The sequence below is a fragment of the Sinocyclocheilus grahami genome, unplaced genomic scaffold (genome assembly GCF_001515645.1).
Source record: "Sinocyclocheilus grahami isolate Dianchi unplaced genomic scaffold, SAMN03320097.WGS_v1.1 scaffold1827.1, whole genome shotgun sequence".
In the NCBI taxonomy this organism is placed as follows: domain Eukaryota; kingdom Metazoa; phylum Chordata; class Actinopteri; order Cypriniformes; family Cyprinidae; genus Sinocyclocheilus; species Sinocyclocheilus grahami.
This window is the reverse complement of record NW_015507006.1, coordinates 39,546-65,042: the sequence shown is the minus strand read 5'-3', so window position 1 is coordinate 65,042 and position 25,497 is coordinate 39,546. Positions and strand designations below refer to the sequence as shown.

At 38.7% G+C, this 25,497-nt stretch overlaps 1 protein-coding gene across 1 annotated transcript in view; it reads left to right on the top strand.

Annotated features, from left to right (window-relative positions):
* The window catches only part of LOC107572880 (N-acetyl-beta-glucosaminyl-glycoprotein 4-beta-N-acetylgalactosaminyltransferase 1-like), an 87,960-nt gene that overhangs the window by 23,610 nt on the left and 38,853 nt on the right, over nt 1–25,497 (top strand). Inside the window, exon 2 of the mRNA XM_016259305.1 lies at nt 22,473–22,585. Within this exon, the coding sequence (XP_016114791.1) occupies nt 22,473–22,585 (113 nt within the window). The remainder of the gene's footprint in view (nt 1–22,472; nt 22,586–25,497) is intronic.

Genomic DNA, 25,497 nt, shown 5'->3' with positions numbered 1-25,497 from the left:
GGTGACTGGAGAAAAAGAAATGAGGTTTTTATTGTGAATGCATTCTAAAAGATTCAATTGAATGGTAGAGTAGAGGTGAATGAGGTGAGGAAATGGAGAACACAATAATGGTGAATATGTTCTACCTGGAGATGCACTCAAGTACCTCAAGTTTTTAGAAGTGACAGCAATGATTGATCATAAAGCACAGTAATTGTGTGACATTGCACTAGCATATGAAAAGAGCCTTTTGATTACACTCAATATATATGAATTCTCTTTAGTCAGAAGAACCAAAGTATTTTTTTAATGTGTAATACCAGTGGTATTTACCTACAGTATTATGCCTAAATATTTTAATACTTGGAAAAATTACACATGGAGTCACATGGAGATGACTTGTATAGGTGAACCAGAAGCCTCATAAAAAAAAATTAAAGCGATTAAAAATGACAATTTTGGGGTAACCTTTGAATGAATCACCTTTCTTAGAATATTATTAATATAAAAAAAAAAAACATTTTATTTACCGAATCAAATATATATGGTGCAGCTGATGTGCAGAAATAAATAAAATATAAAAAATAAATAAATCATGACAATGACCCATGCAAACTTTTTCATGACAAGGCAAGGTTAGTTTAGTTAAAATGTAATGTGGTGCAACTACACATAATTCAGTGTATTTGAAAAACATACTGTTTACTTTGTAAAAAATTTGAAAATAATTGATGTGTAGTAACCTTTGCTTGTTGATTACACAACAGGATATTTTGTTATTACATTGCTACATCAATTATATATATATATTTTAAATGTTACTAAAGAAATAGTTCACCCCAAAATGAAAATGTATTGAAAGTTTACTCTCCCTCAGGCCATCCAAGATGTACAGTAGATGAATTTGTTTCTTTGTCAGAACAGATTTGGATAAATGTAGCATTACATCACTTGCTCTCCAACGGATCCTCTGAAGTGAATGGGTGCCGTCAGAATGAGAGTCCAAACAGCTGATAAAAACATCTTGATGGGTTTGTTTCTTACAAACACACAACCTTTCACTTCTCAAGATGGACTGGAGAGGTGTGGATTATTGTGATGTTTTTATCAGCTGTTAGGACTCTCATTCTGATGGCACCCATTCACTGCAGAGGCTCATTGGTGAGCAAGTGATGTCATGCTGTATTTCTCCAAATCTGATGACGAAACAAACTCATCTTGGATGGCCTGAGAGTGAGTAAATTTTCAGCAAATTTTCATTGTTGGGTCCTATTCCTATATATATATATATATATATATATATACTTATTTATTTTTTTCCTTTCTTTTTCATGAACACTCTTACTTGTCATTGACCCAGTTAGAATAGTAACATTAATAGGCTTAGATTTATAAAGTGAGAAGAAAAGCTTCCCATTTATTATGGTGCGAATTCATCTGCCATTTGCTAGAAGCCAAATTTGGCAAGTGCCAGCATGGACAGTCTGTGCAACATGCCCTCATCATCGAAAACATCCAAATGAGGTCCAATGTCAAATCTGGGTCCTAAATCAGCAGTCTATAGAGCTTTAAGCTCAAGAGGTAAAATGCACTGAAACGCTGTGTATATCTCCTCATCATGTTGTCTTTTATAAACATCTTCAGGCAGCGTTGTTTGGCTCAGGTTGTAGTTTTGTTGTTGTTTGCGTGATCCGGGTGCCAGTTTGAATACAAAGTGTTTTTGTCCCCTGCGGCTAAACCACAGTTCTGAGCAGTAACACGTATTTTAGTGCCTGACCTTAGCAAGCATTTGTTATTTTCCCTCTTCCTCAGATGCACAGCTCGGTCTCACCACCTGCTCGCATCCCACACGAAATTTGCATTTGCACACTGAGCATTGCAACATTTGCTGTAGTTCAATGCATTCAAACTTGCGTGTGTCCTGTTGTCCTTATGAACAGATATGAAGCGATTTGATGAGAAGACACACAGCTGAGGTTATACTTCACCTTTATAGAGCCCTTTTGTATATCAGCTAATCATACTTTATGGTATTCATTAGTTGTAGAGGTCATGGAAAGTTAATTGGAATCATATTTCAATAGTAAAGCATTCATAAATGCCTTATGAATCAAATCGAGCCGCCTTTATGTTTGATAAACACGTGTCTGGCTTCAGTATTAATGAAGCTATATACCTGATTTCTAAAAAGAAATTCTTGACATATCGGTAAAGCCATGTCTGCTAAACATACTTTTATCTGTGGAACACAAAAGAAGATATTTGGAAGAGCGTTTCAACTGTTTTTTCAATGAAATGAAAGTCAATGAGGTCCAAAATAACACTGGACCTGTATGGACAAAAAACATGGAGACCTTTTTCAAAATATCTTTCTTTGTATTGCACAGAAGAAAGAAATGCACATAGGTTTGGAATGACATGCGATGTGAGTAAATGATGACAGAATTAGAATTTTTGACTGAACTGGCCCTTTAAGTCAAAGGAGAAAAAAAGTAAAATATTCAAATCGCAAAAATTGTCAACATTTTAACAAGTTATTTAACAAACAATTATGTATGTGTATTGCTAAGTTATTCTTGTTAACTAAAACTAAAACCATTAAAAACACTTAAATCACTTAAATATAATATATAAACGGAATTTTTATTTTATTTTAGCTAGTTGCCAAGGCAACATTCTTGTTTGAGTTTAAATTCTAAAATAACTCAAATCACATAAACTAATTATAAAACTTAAAAAAATACACTACACAGACATTTAAAAAAGTAACAAAGTAAAAATGTCAAAAACACAACAAAATAAATACAACTTTATTTAAAAATAAAATGAAAACGGGTGAAAATCTAAAAATAAAATTGAATAAGAAATATTTACAAAATGATATTAGAATATCAAGGATGCTAAAATAACTTTAATTTAATTTGAGCTAGTAGCCAAGGCAACATTTCTTATTTTAATTTATTTGAAGTTGTATAGTATAACAATTTTAAACTATATAGACACATTAAAATAAAACGGAACAAAACTTTAAATAATATTAAGTTAAAACAGAAAACTTAAAATCTAATCTAATTCAAAATATTAACAACAATTATCATCGTACATCCATGATGCCAAAATAACACTGATTTGTACATTTATGTATATATATATATATTTTTGTTACATTTATATTATGTAAATCATTTATATTTCATTCACTATATGATGATCATGCTCTCTGCGATGTTGAAAGTGCACATTCTGAAAAGTGTACAGTACTTAACTACATATTTTTCACAAACAGTTACAGGGCACCATTTTTTACTTGTGTTTATTAATGAGCAATGAGGTGCCATGTACAGATTTTGTTCATTATCTGAATAATAATAATAATAATAATAATGAATCTAGGAAAGCAGTTCTACAGCAGTTCATAGAGACTCATCGTTCTGTTCTGCGATCTTGTCTCGCGTGTTTTTCTTTCATGTGAACCACTTGGACTTGATGTGAATAGGCCAACAGCTCCATACGAAACCCTCTCAGTCAGTTGACCCTGAAATGCGATCTTTTTTTGTGCTCGTGTGTTGCGTGCGGAGCCTCTAGTCGAGTCCTTCAGGAAGAGTATTCGGTGGAGAATAATTGGGTGACTGCTGTATAGAGTCTAACAGCAGAATTGCCTGTCTGGATGGCTTTTCCCGCTGTTAGGGGTTGTTCCAGACTGCCGAGGCTGAAGGAAAGGACCTCTATTTTTCTTGTCTAGTCTTTTATCCTGGATGAATTCAGGCTGACAGCGTGATAGACAGGCCAGAGCTGCTCTATGGGGAATGATGGGACATCAATTAGCTCACCTCCCACCCCGTCCTCTCCTCTCTCTCTCTCTCTCTCTCTCTCAAATGAGCCATTCCAGCCAGCGGCAGTAGAAATCCTTCTTTGTCATGTGCATTTCACTAGGGTTCAGAGACAGTGGCGTTGTGGTTTAACCCTGTAAGCCTGACATGAATTAATAGTCAGAAAAATCTAATATTTTCAAATGGAACCATCCCTAAAAAAATAAGATGTAATCCCGACAGCTTGTAATGTAAACATGATAATTAGTTGTTGAGGAATTAAACAGCCAGTATGTTAAAATGGCAAAAGAGCAATGTTTTTTGGCTGATGTTGGCACAACATACTAGTCCTAGTGCAACAAAGTCAATATTCAATAAATAAGATACAAATCACCAGTATTTGTACAGAATTGGTAGGGGTTTGCATTTGAACCCTCGGTGATACGTCTGCATGCATGAATGGTCCAGTGCACTTCTTGGCCTCAAATAAACAGATCCGCTCTCCAGTGGGTGGCACTGCGTGATTCGGTTAGGGTAGCACAGTTTTGTTCAGTTTTTTGGAATGTTCAGAGACAGTGGCGTTGTGGTTTAACCCTGTAAGCCTGACATGAATTAATAGTCAGAAAAATCTAATATTTTCAAATGGAACCATCCCTAAAAAAATAAGATGTAATCCCGACAGCTTGTAATGTAAACATGATAATTAGTTGTTGAGGAATTAAACAGCCAGTATGTTAAAATGGCAAAAGAGCAATGTTTTTTGGCTGATGTTGGCACAACATACTAGTCCTAGTGCAACAAAGTCAATATTCAATAAATAAGATACAAATCACCAGTATTTGTACAGAATTGGTAGGGGTTTGCATTTGAACCCTCGGTGATACGTCTGCATGCATGAATGGTCCAGTGCACTTCTTGGCCTCAAATAAACAGATCCGCTTTCCAGTGGGTGGCACTGCGTGATTCGGTTAGGGTAGCACAGTTTTGTTCAGTTTTTTGGAATGCCCCATACAGCCTAATAACTAAAATAGTCTACTTTATGTTTTTCTTATTTTGTGCATATGTGACTGACGTTTAGACAACTAAATACAATTCTAACCACATACCAGATTTTAGGGTAAATGGGATAGTTTACCCAAAAATGAAAATTCTGTCATCATGTCGTTTCAAACCCACAAGACTTTGGGTCAGCCTACATGAAAGGAATAGTTCACCCAAAAATGGAAAATTGTTGAGAATTTACTCACCCTCAGGCCATCCAAGATGCAGATTCTTTGCTTTTTCATTGGAACCGATTTGAAGAAATTTAGCACTACATCACTTGCTCACCAATTGATGCTCTGCAGTGAATGGGTGCCGTCAGAATGAGAGTCCAAATTGCTGATAAAATCATCCACAAGTAATCCACACCACTCCAGTCCATCAGTTAACATCCTGTGAAGCGAACATTTGCGTGTTTTTAAGAAAAAGAATTGTCCGTAAGACGTTTTTAGCTTCATAATATTGCTTTCTTCAGTGAAAAAGTTGTCTTGTCTGAATCAGGAGAGAAATATGCACAGATCAACCGCCCAGCTTTACAAGCAAAAACAGTTCAAAATAATTCCAAACAATATGTAATTCTTTTTGTGTGCAAAGGAAACATGGAAGAGAAGAAATTGTTGAATGAATTAGTTATTTTTGTTTTAATTTGCGCACAAAAAGTATTCTCGTAGCGTCATAACATTACGTTTGAACCACTGTTCTCACATTAATTATTTTAATGATGTCCTTACTACCTTTCTGGGCCTTGAACGTTGTAGTTGCTTTACTGTCTATGCAGGGTCAGAAAGCTCTCGGATTTCATCAAAAATATCTTATTTTGCGATGAACGAAGGTCTTGCAGGTTTGGAACGACATGAGGGTGAGTAATTAATGACAGAGGTTTCATTTTTGGGTGAATGATCCCTTTAATTGATGGGGGAAGTCGTGGCCTAATGGTTAGAGAGTCGGACTCATAACCCAAATGTTGTGGGTTTGAGTCTCGTACCGGCAGGGATTGTAGGTGGGGGGAGTGAATGTAAAGCGCTCTCTTCCACCTTCAATACCACGACTGAGGTGCCCTTGAGCAAGGCACCGAACCCCCAACTGCTCCCCGGCCGCCGCAGCATAAATGGCTGCCCACTGCTCCGGGTGTGTGTTCACGGTTTGTGTGTGTTCACTGCTGTGTGTGTGCACTTTGGATGGGTAAATGCAGAGCACTAATTCTGAGTATGGGTCACCATACTTGGCCACATTTCACTTTATCACTTATCACTTTATCACTTTAAGGACAACAACTTGAACCTGCTGTGTGTGTGTGCACTTTGGATGGGTAAATGCAGAGCACTAATTCTAATTCACTAATTTTTATCTACATTTCTTTCTAATGTTAAGAGTAGATAGGGTTTATTCTTTGATAGAGTTTAAACCAGCAACCTTCCAGTTACCAGCCTTGAGCATTAAATACTTCCTTAAGAATGCAAGCCAGTCTCAACAAAGGAGAATTACAGTGCTGAGGTCTATAGTATCAAAACCACTGAAAGAATTAGGCCTATTTGCTCCAATTTAATGATCTAGTAAAAAGCTGATGATGTGCAGTCAGGTCGTTCTGGGTCATTGTCGAAGCATTGCTATGTGGTTGATAGGTTCTGGGTGGTTTTTTGTGTGATGCAATGAGGTTGCTATAGGGTGTTCTGCATGATTACCTGGTTGGTTGCTTACTGGCCCAAGTCTCTGATAATCTAGTCTGTAGATATGGCTCAGGTTCCGCCTTCAATGTAACTTAATCTGTTTTTTGTCCACCAGGCAAGAGTCAAATTGCTTAGAAAGGTAATAACACATCTCTTCCCAACAAGCTGCACAATTTGAGATATCATTCATGTCTGTAGCACAAGTTGGAGTTACATGCTGAAGGTTAATACTTAGGGTGAGTAGTTTGTTGAAATCACTAACCTTGAGTATGAGCAATAGTAATAGAGATGCTTGCCTTGGTAAACACCACTAAAATCAAATGTGAGGCGAAGAGAGTTCAGCAGTCATGGCAGTGCCAGTTTGGTGTGGCAGTGAGGGTGAGAACTGATGAATGCACAGGGGAAGGACAGGTTGTATTGGGCTTTATTCCATTAGAGAGAGATATATGAAGTGTTTGTATGACGTAAACAGATCCCTGATCTGTTTCCAGTTGAGGTACAGGGGAGGGGACACACTGGATGAGTTGTAGCTGATGGTAACAGATTTAATTTTCGATTTTGCACCTGCTCAAAATATAGTTGAATGTCTGTTTGGGTTAGGATGCAAATTTGCTTTTGGTCACACTTTAGTTTGGGGACCAATTCTCACTATTAACTAACTATTTAACTGCAACATTTGCCTCAGTAAACTCCTAATTTGCTTCTTATTAATAGTTAGTAGGGTAATTGTTAAGTTTAGGAATGGGGTTGGATAAAGTGATGCAAAATAAGACATTAATATGTGCTTTATAAGTACTAAAAACAGCCAGTATGCTAGTAATATGTATGCAAATAAGCAACTAGTTAAAAGTGAGAATTGGTATTTTTTTATGTAATTCTCTTGCACATCTCTCGCTACGCATACCTCACACTCGCCTCATCCTCAGTTAGCTGAATTAATTGTGTTTGATGAAGCAATGCCCTAACAACCATTTGTAACATTCTAGAACCACTCAGAACTCTATAGCACCTTCATAGCAACACCCTAGAAACCACCCAAATTGCCCTTGTAACAATTACATACCTGTAGCAATGCCTTGGCAACCACCAACAACACTGTTGCAACCACATAACAAAATGCTAAAAAAAACACCCAGAACATCTTCACAATGCTCTAATAACCACCACAAATAACCTAGAAACTGTATACAAATGTCCTGTCAACCACTTACAATACCCTAGCAACCACACTACACAACTGGAAAACTACACACTATTTAGAACACCCAATGACCATGTAGCAACCAAAACACACTAGCAACTATATAACAGTGTCCTATGAACCGCTCAAAACACCCTAGCATGCAAAAATTAAGACACCTTCACAACTGTATAGTAACACCCTAGCAACCACTCAAAATGCTCTTGTAACCACACCCTGGTAACCCCACACATGCATAGCTACACACTAAACTATTCAGAACACCTTATCAACCATGTAGCAATGCCCTGGTAACCACCCTCAACATCAAAGCAGCCACAAAGCAACATGTTATAAACTACTTAAAACACTTAGCAACTACTTAACAAAACACTAACAACTACCTGGAACCCTTATGCAATTGAATTGTAACACCCTGGCAACCAGCCAAAAGACCTTAGCAACCACAAAGCTATGCCTCGGGAACCACCCATAACAAGGTAGTGACCACACAGCAATAAACAGTTAAACACCCAGAAAATAATTGCATGCTCAACGCAACCACCCTAAACACCCTAGCAACTATATAACAGTGTCCTGGGAATGACTCACAACACCCTAGCAACTGCATGGCTACACTTAAGACACCTTCACAACTGCATAGTAACACCCTAGTAACCACTCAAAATGCTCTTGTCACCACACCTTGGCAACCACACACAAAACCATAACAATTGCATAGATACACATGGAATTATTCAGAACACCTTAACAACAATAACAGTGACCTAGCAACCGCTCGCTACATCACTCACAACACCCTAATATAGCAATACCAATTAAGACACCTTCACAACTTCATAGTAACACCCTTGCAACCACTACTCTTGTAAATTCCATAACAATTGGATAGCTACATATGAAACTCTTCACAACACATTTACAACCACATAGCAATGGAGCAACCACTCACAATATCAAAGCAGCTGCATTGTAACATGTTATAAACCACTCAGAACATAGCAACACACTAGCAACCACTCAGAACCCATTGAAAACTGCATTGCAACACTCTACTTTTTTGATGATGTTGGCCTTTAATTGGCTTTCAGAATGTGACACTTCCGGTGAGGCCTAGAGGAAGTATATGTTTTTTGGAGTAATGGAAGAAGAGCAAGATTTTCCAGTTGTCTGGTGTTCATATTGTACCCGAGCAAGTGAGAGCATGGTTGTGTGATTGTGTGAAGTCCAGTGACAGTATGGGTGTGTAGAAGGACAGGGCCTCGTTAATAATGTGATGTGTGAGACTGCCATGACAGCTGCTGTCTACAGGTGCTCAAGAGAATCTCTGGAGAGAGACTGTTAGAGAAAGAAGAGGCAGACAGTGGAATAAACACCTGCCACAACAGCCATAAATCTCCACGTATGTGTGTGTTATTATGCTTGTGTATGAATGTATTTATAAAACCACCAGAGTCACACCCAGAGGTAGATTTTATTCCTCTGAGGTTGCTCTTTGATAGCCCAGGACCCTTAGTGGTATTTATATTTTATGTTTCAGTTCCCAACATTGTCCCAGATGTTTCTCCAAAACATTTCTTAGGAGACCTTGGGAGACAACAATAGAATAGTTTACTTATAATCTGAGTTTAAAGCAGGGATATCCAGTCCTGCTCCTGGAGGCCACTGTCCTGCTGAGTTTAGCTCCAACCCTAATTAAACACACCTGAACCAGCTAATTAAGGTCTCCGGGATTACTAGGCTGTATTTGAAATAGCTCCCTATACCCTCATTCACTACTCCACTAAGTGTTGGGGTTACTTTCAAAAGTAATGCAGTATGTTACTCCAATAAAAAGTAACCAATTGTCTTATTTAGTTGCTTTTTATGGAAAGTAATGCATTGTTGCTTTTGCATTACTTTGTTTCGCCAAAAGTGAAATTAATAACCCACGACTAAAGGAAATGGCTCTTCCTCTGCACGTCACTCCTAATTTCTCTCAGGATGGGGACAGGAGAGCTGTCAGTAAATGAATGGGGAAAAAAGTAACTTGCGTTACTTATTTGAAAAAGTAACTCATATATTTAGTTGTAAATGTAAAAGTAATGCATTACTTTACTAGTTACTTGAAAAAAGTAATCTGATTACATAACTTGTAATGCATTACCACCAACACTGTCTACTGATATACTACAAATGGCTGTCCCTTCAAATATCACACTATATAAGGGTATGGGGGCACAACCATAGAGAAAGGTGTGCTGGACATTGGCCCTCTAGGGGGTTGATTGGAACAGGGTGATTTTGGAGCAATAAGATTTCCTGGTGGGCAAGTAGAGAAACAATATTTGCAAAAAGTGTGCTTGTTGCAGCCTTGTTTAATTGGACGACCACTAAGAATAATGAGAGATTTTATCTTCTGTTGCTTTATATCGTCATGTCTTCTGATAAATCAATGTTAGAAAACAGAAGCTATTTTGTATTTTAGTATCATGAAACCCTGCATGAATAGGACTGGACAGAATCACTGTTGTAATGATTATTGTGAACATTAAACTTCCTGATTTGGAAATTGATAAATCTAGTGTATTTTCTGTGAATCAGCCATGTCATCTGGCACAGAGTTAAGCTTGCACTTTACCTTGGGTTGTGGATTTCAAACCATGGAAACTTCCTCCCTGCTTACAATAATAGTGCTATATTTGCCTCCTAGTTTCCATCTTTTGCACCGAGAGAGCTTAAAGAGTTCTGCTGTCTCCAAAACAGTGGCGATCTCTCCTCACACTCGATACAAAATGATGACGAACATAATCGTGACTTTGAAATCATTGTAAACAGCGAGTGAGAGGCAATGGCATTTTCCAAGCAATTCAGCAATCAAATGCTAATTGCTGGTGGCAGATCCAGTAATCACAAAGGGGGCGACAAACATCTCTACAATTGTGAATCATCTTTCCATACTCAGAAACATCATGCTTCACCAGTTCGATTTTGATTTCTACTGCAACCCAACCAACATAAAACTTACATAAAATTGCAATATGTGCAAATGTCGATTAGAAATAGCAGAATGTGATGTTTTCATTGAACATTCTGTTGAAAAATAAGGGTGATCGATTGTGGGCATTCCATACCATTTTGCTACAACACTTCCTAAATAGCTATTTGGCTAGCCATGTTTTGATATTTTATTGGTTGAATTTCAATTAGTGTCTGATTTAAATGGCTATAGAGAGCTGTTCCTTTTGCTAGAGTTTTATATAATATTTAAAGGCTGCTTTAAGTTTCACCCCTCAATGACACTTGCTCTATTGCCTTACAGATGAAAGAGGGACTCAACTTAATTTTTTTTAAACATTCTTCTTTTCTGGTTAAATTGGCATCTCCTTTGTGTTTGCTTGATTTGAGTGAGGGCATGATTAACCTTCACAGAAGATCTCAGTGCTACCACATGTGCCTGGATACACTACATCTGGACTGTCTTTCTCTTTCTGCATTCTGTATTTCTTATGCACACTTACATTTGAACACCTTTCTTACGTTCCCTTTATTATGGAAAACATACAGACCCCAGTACAATCACAGATACTGTCTACATTTGCACATTGTTGCTTGAAGTAAACGATGCCTTGGTTTATTTCTGACATACTTATCACATTGGTGCAACAACAGGACAAATGGATTTTGAATGTTCGAATTGACACGTCCAGTATAGACAGCAACAAGCTGATGGAGACGTGGTGTGACACAGAATGCATTTTTATGTTTCACTGCACTGCTTTTCCATTGTTTTTATATGTAAGCATGCATTAGACAGACATATTGGCCATTGATTTTGGAATAGAAAAGGAGACATTTGGAAAAATGTTCACTTCTCATTAACCTTCTCATAAATATTTTCACTAACAGAATTTAAATTGTTGTGTGATCTGTTTCTTTCTCATCACTTACCTTCACTTCAAAGTGTGAGACACACACTTCTCTCCCTGTTCAATACTGGACCATAAATGTAGCTGTGTGTGTGTGAGAGAGAGTTAAAATCACTGTCATCTGTATCAGCAGTGGGCTGGAGATAAATGGTTCTCTTTGTGTGTGGCGCTGAGAGGCGTGACTTTATTCACTGGGTTTGGAGTCCAGCCTTCCGTCCTGTGCCTTAACAAACCTAACACTCATCTGAGCGCCAAGTACTGGTTTGGCTGTAACTGTGTTTATGTGTGTTTGTATGTAAGGGGCGTCTGTGCTACGCATACCTCATTCTGATGAGACTTCCTCTCTTCTGTGAGAGGACTAGTTTGTGTGGAAGGAAGTCCCTCAGTTTAATTTGATGGAAATGTTTTGATTTCCCGGCCTGGGTTGCTGGGCAATGGGTTGCCAAAATGTTGGGCCCTGTTAGCAAGAAGAGCGGACTAGGCCAATCTATTTGAATGATCAGAAACATAACTTCCTAGATGATGGATGGAAAGAAAAGCCATGCAAAGTAGAGGAGAAGAGAGATGTTGAACTGGGAGGAAATGAGATGAGGCAAGAGAGGAGAGGAGAGACAAGATGAGGTGAAGAGTGGTAGGAGATGAAAACTCAGTAGAGGGAATAAGCGATAAAGAAAAAAGACAAGAGGCGAGATGAGATGAGGAGAGGGGAGTCAAAAAATGAGGAGCGGAGGGCAATCAAGATTGGAAAAGGACAAAAGATGAGGAGAGGACTTGAAAGGTAGTCAAATGAGATGAAATGAGGAGCAAAGCGAGTTTTTGGTGAGTGATCGATTTCACGAGTGTGCAGTAACATTTGAACTATGATGAGAGATGAGAGGAGGTGAAGGATAAAGAAATGAGACCAGAAATGAGGAGCTGAGATGGCTTACATGTGGATACAAGATGAAAGAGCAAAGGAGAGATAGGTTGGAGACAGAAAGAAAAACAAGACGAGTAGAGGAGGTGGAAGGAGTCGAATGATGAGGAGATGAGGAGTTGAGAGGATTCTGTTAGGGAACAAGATGAGTGGAAAGATGAGGAAAGAAAAGTAGAGTCAAAATAGGAGGAGAGGAGGTGAGACAATATAAAGAGAAAGGAGGAGAGGAGTCAAATTATGAGGAGTGGAAGTGAGAACATATAAACAAAAGAGAGAGGATGATATGAGAGTAGAAATGATGGGAGAAGTCAACATATGATAAGACAACAGAATAGGAGATGAGAGAAGTCAGAAGATGAGGAATTAAGAGTTGACCAAAATTTGTGAGAAAAGGAAAGACAAGAGTTCCCAAAAAAAGAGAAGTCCCAAAATGTAAATGAAATATGAGAAGAAGAGATGAGTTCACAATGATGAATAGAGACAATGAACTGAGATAGATGAGGAGATGGGATGGATAGAAGAGCAAAAGAAAGGAGGTGAGATGAGGTGAGAGTCAAATTATGAGAAGATATGAAAAGAAGGGTGAGAGGAGTCAATAGATGAGTAGAGGAGGTGAGACGATGTGAAGAAAAAGGGGGAGAGGAGAGGATAAATTATGGGAGAAGTCAAAATAAAATAGATGAGAGGCAAGAGATGGGCAAAAGTAGCTAAAATATAAGGAGACTGGAGTAAAGGAAAGGAGAGAGTTAAGAGAAGGTGTGATGAGGGACAAGTTGAGGAGTTGAACAGTGAGATAAGGAACTGAGATAGATGAGGAGATGGGATGGATAGAAGACCGAAAGAAAGGAGGTGAGATACAAGGAGAGGAGTGGAAAGATGAGGATGAGATAAAAGATGAGATAAAAGGATATGCAAAGGAAGGAGATGAGGAGAGGAGACGAGAAAAGACGCTGAGGCAAGACATGAGGGGACAAGAATAGTGCAGAGTCCTTGTTCTCCTTCACCCCAAAGAGCATATCAACCTTAATTTTATCACCGACAAGACCAAGCAAACGGCATAAACCCACACATCGGCCATCTGCTCTGCTTGTCTCGGAAAGCAATCCATTCGCTTTCCATTCCACCATCAGAGCAGCGAAAGTGTTTTCAAGCTACTAATCGTTATTTAATCAAGCTTACTGGCTTGATCTGCTTATATTCAATTAATTTAATCCACTCTATCCAAAGAGCCATAGCGAAACTGCACGCTGAGAGTGACATATCGGCACTCCAGCAAACTGACCCTCTTTAGGGTCAGTTTGCAGTCATGGCCTAATGGTTAGAGAGTCGGACTTGTAACCCACGGTTCGAGTCTCAGGTCCGGCAGGGATTGTAGGTGAATAGTGCAGAGTCCTTGTTCTCCTTCACCCCAAAGAGCATATCAACCTTAATTTTATCACCGACAAGACCAAGCAAACGGCATAAACCCACACATCGGCCATCTGCTCTGCTTGTCTCGGAAAGCAATCCATTCGCTTTCCATTCCACCATCAGAGCAGCGAAAGTGTTTTCAAGCTACTAATCGTTATTTAATCAAGCTTACTGGCTTGATCTGCTTATATTCAATTAATTTAATCCACTCTATCCAAAGAGCCATAGCGAAACTGCACGCTGAGAGTGACATATCGGCACCTCTTTAGGGTCAGTTTGCAGTCATGGCCTAATGGTTAGAGAGTCGGACTTGTAACCCAAAGTTCACGGGTTCGAGTCTCAGGTCCGGCAGGGATTGTAGGTGGGGGGAGTGAATATCCAGCGCTCTCTTCCACCCTCAATACCATGACTGAGGTGAGACCCTTGAGCAAGGAACCGAACCCTCAACTGCTCCCCGGGCGCTGCAGCATTGGCTGCCCACTGCTCTGGGTGTGTGTTCACGGTGTGTGTGAGCGTGTTTGTTCACTACACACTGCTGTGTGTGTGCACTTGGATGGGTTAAATGCAGAGCACAAATTCCAAGTATGGGACACCATACTTGGCCACACGTCACGTCCTTTCCTTTCCTTTACTGCATCTCAGAGGGCTGCCGAGATGTGAATGGGCACAGTCAAGCATGTGTTATGTGGGTGTGCGCTGCAGCCTGTTAAGCTGTGCGAGTGTGTGTGGCGAGGTATGTCTACTGCCCTTCACGGTGTGTGTGAGCGTGTTTGTTCACTACACACTGCTGTGTGTGTGCACTTGGATGGGTTAAATGCAGAGCACAAATTCCAAGTATGGGACACCATACTTGGCCACACGTCACGTCCTTTCCTTTACTGCATCTCAGAGGGCTGCCAAGATGTGAATGGGCACAGTCAAGCATGTGTTATGTGGGTGTGCGCTGCAGCCTGTTAAGCTGTGCGAGTGTGTGTGGCAAGGTATGTCTACTGCCCTGGGGGCTGTGGGACTCCTGGCCCATTGCCTATGACCCAGATTACAGGAAATTAAGGAGATTTTAGGAGCTCACTCTTCTGGCCTGCTGCGCTGCATTATCAGAATCTGCTCCTGCAAATAGAAGCAGCAGGACGGGGCGGTGGACTTGGCAAAGAGATGCACTACCACCAAGTACTACCTCTCTTTCTCTGGAGGAAAGGCTTGATGGAGCAAGTTCCGCCTGTGCTATTTTTAAGTGTTGGTCAAAGCACACATAACGTCAGATGAGTTTTTAAGATGGCTTGTCAAGTTAAAAATAAATGTAGTTCAACTAACTATGTATCCCCTGTGTTCTGTTCCATTACGTTCTATCAGTTGCGCTGTTTTTGAACACAAGAAAGTGTCCTGGGTGTAAGCTACATCCTCTCCAAACAGAACATTGAGTGCTGTTCCAGACTGAAAACTACCATGTGCAGTTGCTTTTCCAACTTGGTTCACAAGGTACCGCCTAATATGAAATCATAACTAATCATGAAAATGATGTTTTGAATTATAAATAGTCAGTTATTAATTCTGTGCAATCACTTGCAATATCCCATATCCCGTGCCTAAATGGTTTGGGCATGTTCTTGTTTTGCCATCAGCCAATCAGCGTTGCGCGATGTCATGGATCTATAGTGATTAGTCACATGATATTTACAGCTCAGCTGACTAGTTCAAACAACTTACTGTAAATCCAGAGATATGCAAGATTTAAGATCTAAGTCATAGTAGATAATTGTCATGCTATCTTGTTTCAACTAGCCGAGAGCTTTTAACTGGTTAGCACTATGCTAAGCTATTACACCAAGTTAAAGTATTGTAATGTATTTCAATGCAAAAGAGAATATTAAACAGAGGGCGGGGTTTTATTTTAGCACATCTCCAAACCAACGGTATATTCTGCCCAAGCCATCAAACTGACGTCATCCGAGAAGGAATGCCATTCCAGAGCAGAAGTAAATATTCACATTGTGATTAAAGATTTCCAAAACAAAGTATTTTTTTCAGTGGATTAACTTGCATGGATTAATTGGATTGCATTGCATGTTCACATCAAGACTAGCAATATGCGCTACTAGGCTAAATTAAAGTTACTTTTAACATTACAAATCAAAATTCATGGTGGGAATGCTACTGGATATAACACTAACTTTAAGATATTATAAACCTCCCTGGTCGGCCAAACTGTTAGCTAGCATATGTGCTACAGCTAGGCTATGGATACGAAAAACATGGCTATTGGAAAACTACTGCACTCTATAATAAGAAATCACTTCAGACACAACTTGAAATGGAATTTCTCAGCTTTACTTCTCCATTATTGTGTTTCCTGATACACACTTATGGTTGACCTCCTCAGTCGTATTCCAACCTCACAATTCACTGTAAAGTTAATGGACTAATTAGAGCTCGTATCTCCACTGATGTGTGCAATTAAAACATGTCCCAATCCTGATGCTTAGAGTCTGCTGTGATATTAACGCCACTTTCATTTGTTTACTGCCTTTTTATCTCCTACTAAACACTGCGTTAACATGTTTAGTACAGTGACGATGAAATAAACGTAGCTCATTGTTAATTAGCATGTCTGTTGGGAATCTGAATAAGATATTTAGGGGTCCAAGCAGCATCTATATTATGCTGTAAGCATTTGATTTTCATAAAACCTACTTTCCTTCTCTTTGTTTGTGGCCAAATGTGATATGCACGGCGCTCTTACTACTTCACACATTGGCACCATCTCGGATAATCCAGAAGCCTCTTTCAATCCTCATAGTATTCGGTAGAGGAATTCTCTGTTTACGGTTCCCTCCTCCTTTCATTCCACACCTTCATTCCAGCAATAAAGCTTGTGGCCAAGTGCTAGAATTGCCAGATTACTAAAGGATTGCTTGCAAAAGTAGCTCTCAAGACTTGTCTGCCTGTCTATGAGACCTGTTACAGTATGTGATTTATTAAACACATCTTTGAAGCCTTTTAATATGCTTGGCTTCTAATTAAGCTTTTTTGTTTTTACTGGACTTAATGCTATTGAAATTGTGTTTACACAGACTGGCTTAAAGGGCAGATGTTTATAATGCCAAATTTATTGCATTGTTAGGATGTGAATTTCCCAGATGCTAATCCTTGCATTTCACAGTGTGCTTCCAAAATTGTTTTGCAAATTATTGTTGATTAAAATAAATTTAATCAAGCCCATTAACAACTGAACTAGCTGAGAAACCAGGTCAGAAAGCCATTTTTCTTTTTCTGAAATATCTGAACACACCATGCTCCCGCTCATAAATACCAGTGTGCCTCACAAAGACTCAGCTCTATAGTGTTAAACAAACCACATATCAAGCCGTGCTTATTTCTTCTCCACAGGGAGAAGTGTATATTTATGAAGGCAACACAAGCCATCAGTTTCCGTGTAACTGCATGATGTTTACGTTTAAGCAAGGCGCTGCTATCCAAAGTGACTTAGAGTGCTTTTAAGGTATACATATAATTTTACATGTTCTCTGGGAATCGAATTCTTGATTTTGGTGTTGCTAGCTGCATGATTTACCAGTTGAGCTACAGAAATCATATCATGGGCAAATTCTGCTTAGAAAATTGACCAATACTTTTTTTTTTTCATAGAACAACATCTCCTGGCAGTTTGTCAGTTCAGTTCATGCATTTGATAATGAGTAGACCAGTTTGAGAGGATTGAAAATGCAGACCAGTGCTTTTTGTTACTATGTCTTTTGCACAAATAACAATGTTCTGAAAGCACTCAATTTAGGTTCAGTAAGTATAGTCATTTAGCAGATGCTTTTATCTAGAGCAACTTACAGGGTACCTTAAGCAACGTGTGGCATAATTGTGATGGATTGAATCTTTTAAGTTACTCAAGTGTCTAAGGTCCCACTTTGTATTAAATGGCCGTAACTACTATGTACTTACATCAAAAAATAAGTACAATGTACTTATTGTGTTCATATTGAATTGCAAAACACTTTTGCTGCTATTGAGGTTGGATATGGGTATGGTTAGGGACAGGTTTGGTGGTATAGGTTTAAGGGTGGGTTAAGTTGTAAGGAATGGGTCAACAGTGTAATTATAAATGTAATTACATGCATGTATTTTAAATATATAAGTACAATGTAAAAACTGTATGTACACAATAAGTGCATTGTACTAAACGATTAATTTAAATGTAAGTACATAGTAGTTAAGGTCACTTAATATAAAGTGGGACCGTGTCTAGATTTAATGACCACAAATGAGACATCGATACAAAATTCATTTAATTGCAGCAATTTTGTATTTTGTAGTAATGTATTGAAATTCATAGCTGATTCAAAAATGCTTGACTCACTGGGCAGAAAACCAAACCTTATGGACTCAAAGTGGGTAAAAAGTAAAACAGTCCAAAATCCATACTGCATACAGCGCTGCATATTCCATTAATTTCTGCTTTGCAACTCATGAATATTTAAGCATGGGCATTTGCATAGAAGGCAGTGCCTTGGGAGCACAGCACCTGTCTCTGTCGATTTTATTTATGTTAAAATGTCATTTCTGCTAGTTTCCCTGATGCTAATATACCTTAATTGAGAGTATGACATTTACCGAAGGCTCTCCATTTGGAATTAATTTATAACCACTTAATTTTCAGTTAGGGGTGAAGAGATTTTTTTTGGTGGCGATCCCTGTGAAATTCACAAATTCAAGGATGTTCAAATAAGGGGGTTTTGTAATGAAGTGATAAAGCCACTATTAAAATGTCCCTTATTTTGGTCAAGGTATTGCAATAACAAAGACCTTGTGGGATACGGATACTCATGCTGTGACTGGAGCTCATCCTCATGTTTTTAATCCACTAAGTGAATTTCTGAGGTGGCCCTGACAGTTTGCTGGCAACTCAAGATTGCAGTTTGTATACCTGTGATAGCTTTGCTTTTGTTATTTTATCTTTTTGACATTTGTTCCCTCACTCGGAGTAGAATAAATGTCAAAGGAGGAGTGTAGTAGCTTACACTCATTGTCTTAAAGTCATGTTTTGACACTAAAAACTTTACATCTAAAGGGATTAATTGTGTTTTTGACAGATGTACAGTAAACTCAAATGAGATGATGACTTCAGTCATATCAGTTGCCCAGAAAAAGCCACTTTATTCTGTGCAAAGGGGATTCACCATATGGTGGCAGCCATGTTGAAATCACATGACCAGACAAATACTGTTTGCGTAAATGGTATTAAATGTGTTTCCACAAACTCAATCTTTGCAACGAATTCATCTTGACTGACAAATGCAATTATTTTTGTTCTTATATACTCTTAAACGAAAACATCGGTTTTTGTTTGATGTTGCATCCACACCACTAGGTGTCAGTAAAAAGTTTAGGTACACTGTCATATTGGAGATCGAAAAATTACTTAAAATGACTTTCACCTTTAATAATAACTTACTGCAATTAAAATAAATGGTGCCAAATACTTCCAGCCATTCAATGGGTGCAACAGAATACATTGGCCTATGCGTTTCTGAGGCCCAGTTTACAATATTTGTTCATTTTTAGGCCCTCTCTTATATTACTTGCAATGACACACAAACACACACACACACATGCACACTATGCACTAGGGCTGTCAAAATGGCTGAAAAACTAAATTCGAATTTTGTGCTTAAGTATTATCAAAATTCGAATTATATTCAAATTTAAAATGCAGAATTTTAGTTAGGGTAACGAAAAGCTTTTGGCTTTTCTCTTGAGGCCACAAGAGGGAGCGTCGAGCATAAGATAACATGACTATCTGTGAAAAAAAGTGCATAATGTTTAAAATAATGTTTATAAACCAATTATAATTAAGTTTTTTTAAACAACTATAAACAAGACAGCGTCATGTATGCATTCATAGTTTAATACAAAAGGGCGAACGCCAATCACACAGAGTACATTTTTCGTTCAAAAACACGAGTTGCAGTGGGATGGGGAAAAACCCGTCACTAAGTCCCGAGATATGTTTTTTCAAAGTTGAACTTGCATGAATTTTACATGGCTTTCTAAACATGCGGTTCTCTTGTGCGAGACGTGAGTGCAACGGTGATAGATGCGCAAAATATGCGTTCTGTGTGAACGGTTTGGTTTCAGTTTTGACGTAAACAAGATCTTCTCCGCATTGATGTTCTCTTTTCCCGCAATATTTGTAATCAACAACGCAGCAGCACCGCATCTAGTGGCTTCAACTGGATAGGCTAACAAAAACATTAAAATGTAATGACACTTACATCGTCATCGCATCTCGTGTGCAACTGAAAAAGCAGCCTCCTTAACGCACACCTAAAATTGTGGATTTTTATTTTAAATTCGACGAATATTCACATTTTTTTTGACAGCCCTACTATGCACATGCAAGTGCATACATAATGTATCCTAGACCTCCAGGCTGTGACCACAAACTGCCTTTCCTCTATAGTCAGTAGATATCAAGAGAATCTTTTATTATAGGAGAAGCATTCATTATATTTTATTGCTTTATTCCCTCTGGTTACAGCACAATTTTATTTCTTAAACTGTTTTAGCTCCTTGTATGTGTGACTGTGTTTGTAAAGAGGTAAAGTCGTAATCACCCCACAGGCAATAGCACTCATGCAATGATATTTTATTCTCTTGACACATTTTATAAGGAGCTTCTGCCAAGGCGGATTTTGTGCCATATTTACCTTGTAGTCCCTCTCCTCATCTGACTGCTGAAAATATCTTTTATCCATCTGTTGATGTTAGCACACCTCCAAGTATATCCTTCTAGCTTTTCGCCATGTCACCTAAGTGATCCTCATTTCCTAATAGCAGTCAATGGAGGACAATCCCATAATCCATCCAAAGTGTGTCACTGACCTAGTGGCACTGGTTTCTGGGCTGCAACCAGTCCAAAATTAACTTACTGTGACAATTGACAATTGATGGTGAAAATGCTGGGCAAATTTTTTTTTTTCCGCATTAATGCATTGTTTGCAATAGTTAGTTCTGGTCCTCACATTGATTGGCCGAACAGCTTTCCAAAAGTGATTACAGGGTTAGATTATCAGTTAATAATTATTTATTTTTTGTGTGATTCCTTGCACAATACTATGTACTGTCCTCAAATCACTTTTAGCATAGTGAATGATTTATAAACTAATACATTTTCACATTTGCATTACAGTACCAGCTCTGCATGTATGAATTTTCGGACATAGTAAACTCGCTCAGTAGCTCCCCTGGTACAGCAACACTTGTGATGTGAAGAGCTCAGGTATAAGTTCCAAAAAAAAGGAGTTAAGACAAAAAAGTTGTAAAAACAAAAAAGTTGTAAAAAGCAAGCTACTGTCATGGATGCTTCAGCAAGTGTTTTGTTAACACAGCTGGTTAGGTTTAAAGGGTTAGTTCACCCAAAAATGAAAATTGGCGTGTGTTTTACTCACCCTCGAAGCATCCTAGGTGTATATGACTTTCTTCTTTCAGGCGAATCCAGTCGGAGTTATATTAAAATTGTCCTGGCCATTCCAAGCTCTATCATTGCAGTCAGCGGGTGTTGCAGTTGAACAGTCCACAAGTCATCAAATAAAGCTCGCACATTCATAATAAAACGTGCCTCACACGGCTCCGGGGGGTGAATAAACGCCTTTTTTAGTGAATCCATGCGTTTTAGTAAGAAAAATATCCATATTTCAAACGTAATAAACACTTTTATATCACTTCTGCCAACTGTCTTAACACTTATAACACTTCCACCAATTATTCAATACTGAATCATTTTAAATAGTTAAAATTATTCAGTATTAACCAAAGATGACGTAGGAATTTACTTGCGGTTCAAGTTTATCAGTAGAATCCTATTATCTTTTTATTTATTTTTTTGATTAATTCACAACACACAAGTTTCTTATGTTGCAGTTCCAAGTTAGGCTAACTGGTTTTAGCATTTCAAATCAGCGAAGAAACTGTTTGATTGCTGTATATGTCAGACAGTCTCTTCCTGTCTATGTGGGCAGTTCTCAGATTGAATAAGCTGTGATATGGACCAGAACTTGTGCTTATAGTCAAAGTTTAGCTCTGTAAGGCCATCAGCTAACTGGAAGGCAGTATTACTCCCCAAAATAGTGAAAAAAATATAATAAGCAATCCTAGTGTTGTAGCTTGCAAATATGTTTTGATAAACAACATTTTGGTCAAAGACCTTCTTCAGGCATTTTTCATAATACTTGCCTACACAGCTGCTGGCGTCCAGGTGTATGAGAGGTGTGTTTATTTATTCATTTTCTTGCCAAAGGCAATTTTATTTGCATTTGGCACTTGGAAAGTGTTAATTTTGCACCCCAGCTGTAGCCATTTCCATGTGTTCTCTTGCTGTCTCTCTCTAAGAATGATTTAAATGGCTAAGAAGAGTCACTATAATGGCTGCTCATGATTTCTGCGTGCTGTATGCAATATAAATGGTAATGATAGAGAACCAATAATACTGCTGATGAAATATAAAGTGAATGTGTGTGGTCATTGTCTCATTTACAGATGGTGAGAGGCCGATGGAGGGAACTGATACCAGCCGGAAGAGAGACTCGCGTTCATCAGACAAGTACCGCAAAAGCGAAGACGCCAGCAACAGCCAGGAGGAGGAAAATGCAGTAAGATGTTTGTTTCTTTTGAAATTATGAATTTTTAAAGAAAACAAAATGCAGGGCTTAAAAAGATATGCACTCAATTGTACTGAATGTGCACTTGTAGTGTACCTAATACTTAAAGGGTTAGTTCACCCAAAAATGAAAATTAGCCCATGTTTTAGTCACCCTCAAAGTATCCTAGCTGTATATGACTTTCTTCTTTCAGACAAATCCAATCGGAGTTATAATAAAACATTTTCTTGCACTTCCAAGCGTTAGAATGGGAGTAGGTAGGTGTTTTTGTTCAACAGTCCAAAAGCAGTCAAATAAAGCACGCGCATCTGTAATAAAATGTGCCTCACACGGCTCTGGGGGGAGGGCGGTGAATAAAGGCCTCCTGTAGTGAATTGATGCGTTTTTGTAAAAAAACAAAATCCATATTTGAAACGTTATGAACACTTTTTCGTCATCCGCCGGAACGGCTTGCACGTATGACAGTCAGCAGAAGTGAGAAAAAAAGTGTTTATAACGTTTTAAATATGGATATTGTTCTTACAAAAACGCATCGATTCGCTACAGGAGGCCTTTATTCACCCCCCGATGCCATGTGAGGCACGTTTTATTAGGGATGCGCACACTTTATTTGACTACTTTTGGACTGTTGAATAAAAACATCCGCTGTTAGCGTTTGGACCAATCAGACGCACAACTATTTGTTATATTTAACAAATAATCCCTAACACGCCCTCACTCCACCAACAAGGCAACTGTGAGGGTCTGTGGAGCCTTCCCCCGAAATGCATCTAACACCTCAAAAAGGCAGAACTGGCCTCTGGTTCCATGGCAACCAAAGACAAATCTTCTGATAACACTAGTTGTATTGCTCAAAGGAATGCGGGCAGAGCAACTCTCACTCCATTTCCCCTTAGGAAAGACACATAATGCCCATAAAAATGGACTCTTCTCTAATTAATTCATAGAAAAACCTTTCTGTCAATGAACAAGCATATCCTCAGGTCATTGTGTATACCATTACTGTTCTTGAATATTGTCTTATATATTGTATACTGTTTGATGCATGCTTATGATAGAACCACTCGTTCACGTAACCTTACCTATACCATGATTGGTCTCTATAAATTCGTCTTCGGATGATCTAATTGAGAGTTTATATTATATGTTGATACTTATGCAACATATTAGTGTTCTAAGAATCTTCAGTAGTCTTTGCATCAACATCCAATCCAGTTACATATGCACATTACCATGTTCGGAGACAAAGAGTCGTAAACTTTCCCTCCAAAAGTGTAAGTCACCATTGGCTCTTTGAGCCTCGAGAGGTGTGACCTCCACAAAACTTAAAAGGCCTCACTTCAGTGACCCGCCTCACTTTTTAGTCTCTTCACTCATCTCTTATCACCTTCCCATCTTCTGGTTGCTAAGTCCCAGAGCTGGCACGCCTGGTAGGCCACGACACAGCTCAGTCTAAAGTTCTTTGAGATTCTGAGAAGATGAAGATGCTGAGCTTGAAGTTTTCTTCTGGACCCCCAAGTTTTGTGCCAGGCTGCGGCCTCGTCTTTTCTCGAGCTCTGCGCTCTTCTCTCATCACCTTCATCTGGGAGAAAACTCTCCCAATCACCACCGAGCCAGAATAACATCTTTTGGAGTTCATCACCCTTCAAACCTGGAAGAACGTGAAGAACTCCAACCCCACCAAACCTTCAAACCATCAAAACTTTCATCCGAGACTACACTCGTTCAACGACCAAGGCAATGCAAGTATCGTACATTTAACTAAACGAAACAGAGGTTTAGTATTAGCTGTACTGTAGACCCCGTTGTAAAACGGCACTGATGGTTTTTAACTAAGGTGGATCTGACTCATTTTCCATAACTGCATTCTCTGGTTTCTCTAATGGCTTCATTCATCCACTTTAGCTCCCCTTTGTATGTACGCGTGAGTGTATGTTGATTAGTTTGTTTGTTTAGACTAGTTATGTGTTAGTGTTTAGTTAAAACTTTTGATTCTGATTCTGTCACCGCTTGTGAATAATGTCCCTTTTTCGATTCCGATGAATCTACCTGCTCTAATGCATTAATACTGTAAGAGGGTTATTTTTTGTGGCCAACTCCTTTCTTAGAGTTGATATGAAATTACACTGAATGTTCTCTGGATGAACAGATTAGTTGATGACAATATTAATTCAGCTACAGTTACTACTGGAGGCTGATATACTTTATTGTAATTATTTATATACATTTCCCTTTTGAGCTAATTTGCTACATCACCGCCTACTCCCATTTTAACGCTTGGAAGAGCCAGGAAAATGTTTAATATAACTCCGATTGGATTCATCTGAAAGAAGAAAGTCATATACACCTAGGATGCTTTGAGGGTGAGTAAAACATGGGCTAATTTTAATTTTTGGGTGAACTAACCCTTTACATCTTAAAAGTATATTTTTAAAAACTTTCATTGACACTTTCATAACTGTTCTTAACAAACTTCAGTACACTTTTAAAGAAAAAAAGTGCACTTTGTAATATGTCGAATTTAAAGCTTTAAAGAATATTTTAAATCTTTGTTTTTGTCACGCTTTAAAGTACACTTTATTCTTTTAGTGCATTTTATTATTTTGATGTGCTGACTAAAATGTGTTTGCAGTACACAAGCCACGGTTAAGACAGCTGACTCCACTGTGATGTGTCTCGCACTCTCTCTCTCACGCACACACACACACACACACAGAGCTCTCTCTCTCTCTCTCTCGCTCGCACGCACGCACGCACGCGCACACACACACACCGCTCGTTCTCTCTCTCTCGCTCGCACGCACGCACGCGCGCACACACACACACACCGCTCTCTCTCTCTCTCTCACACACACACACACACACACACACGACGCGCAACGCTCCGCATGTGAACAGACAAT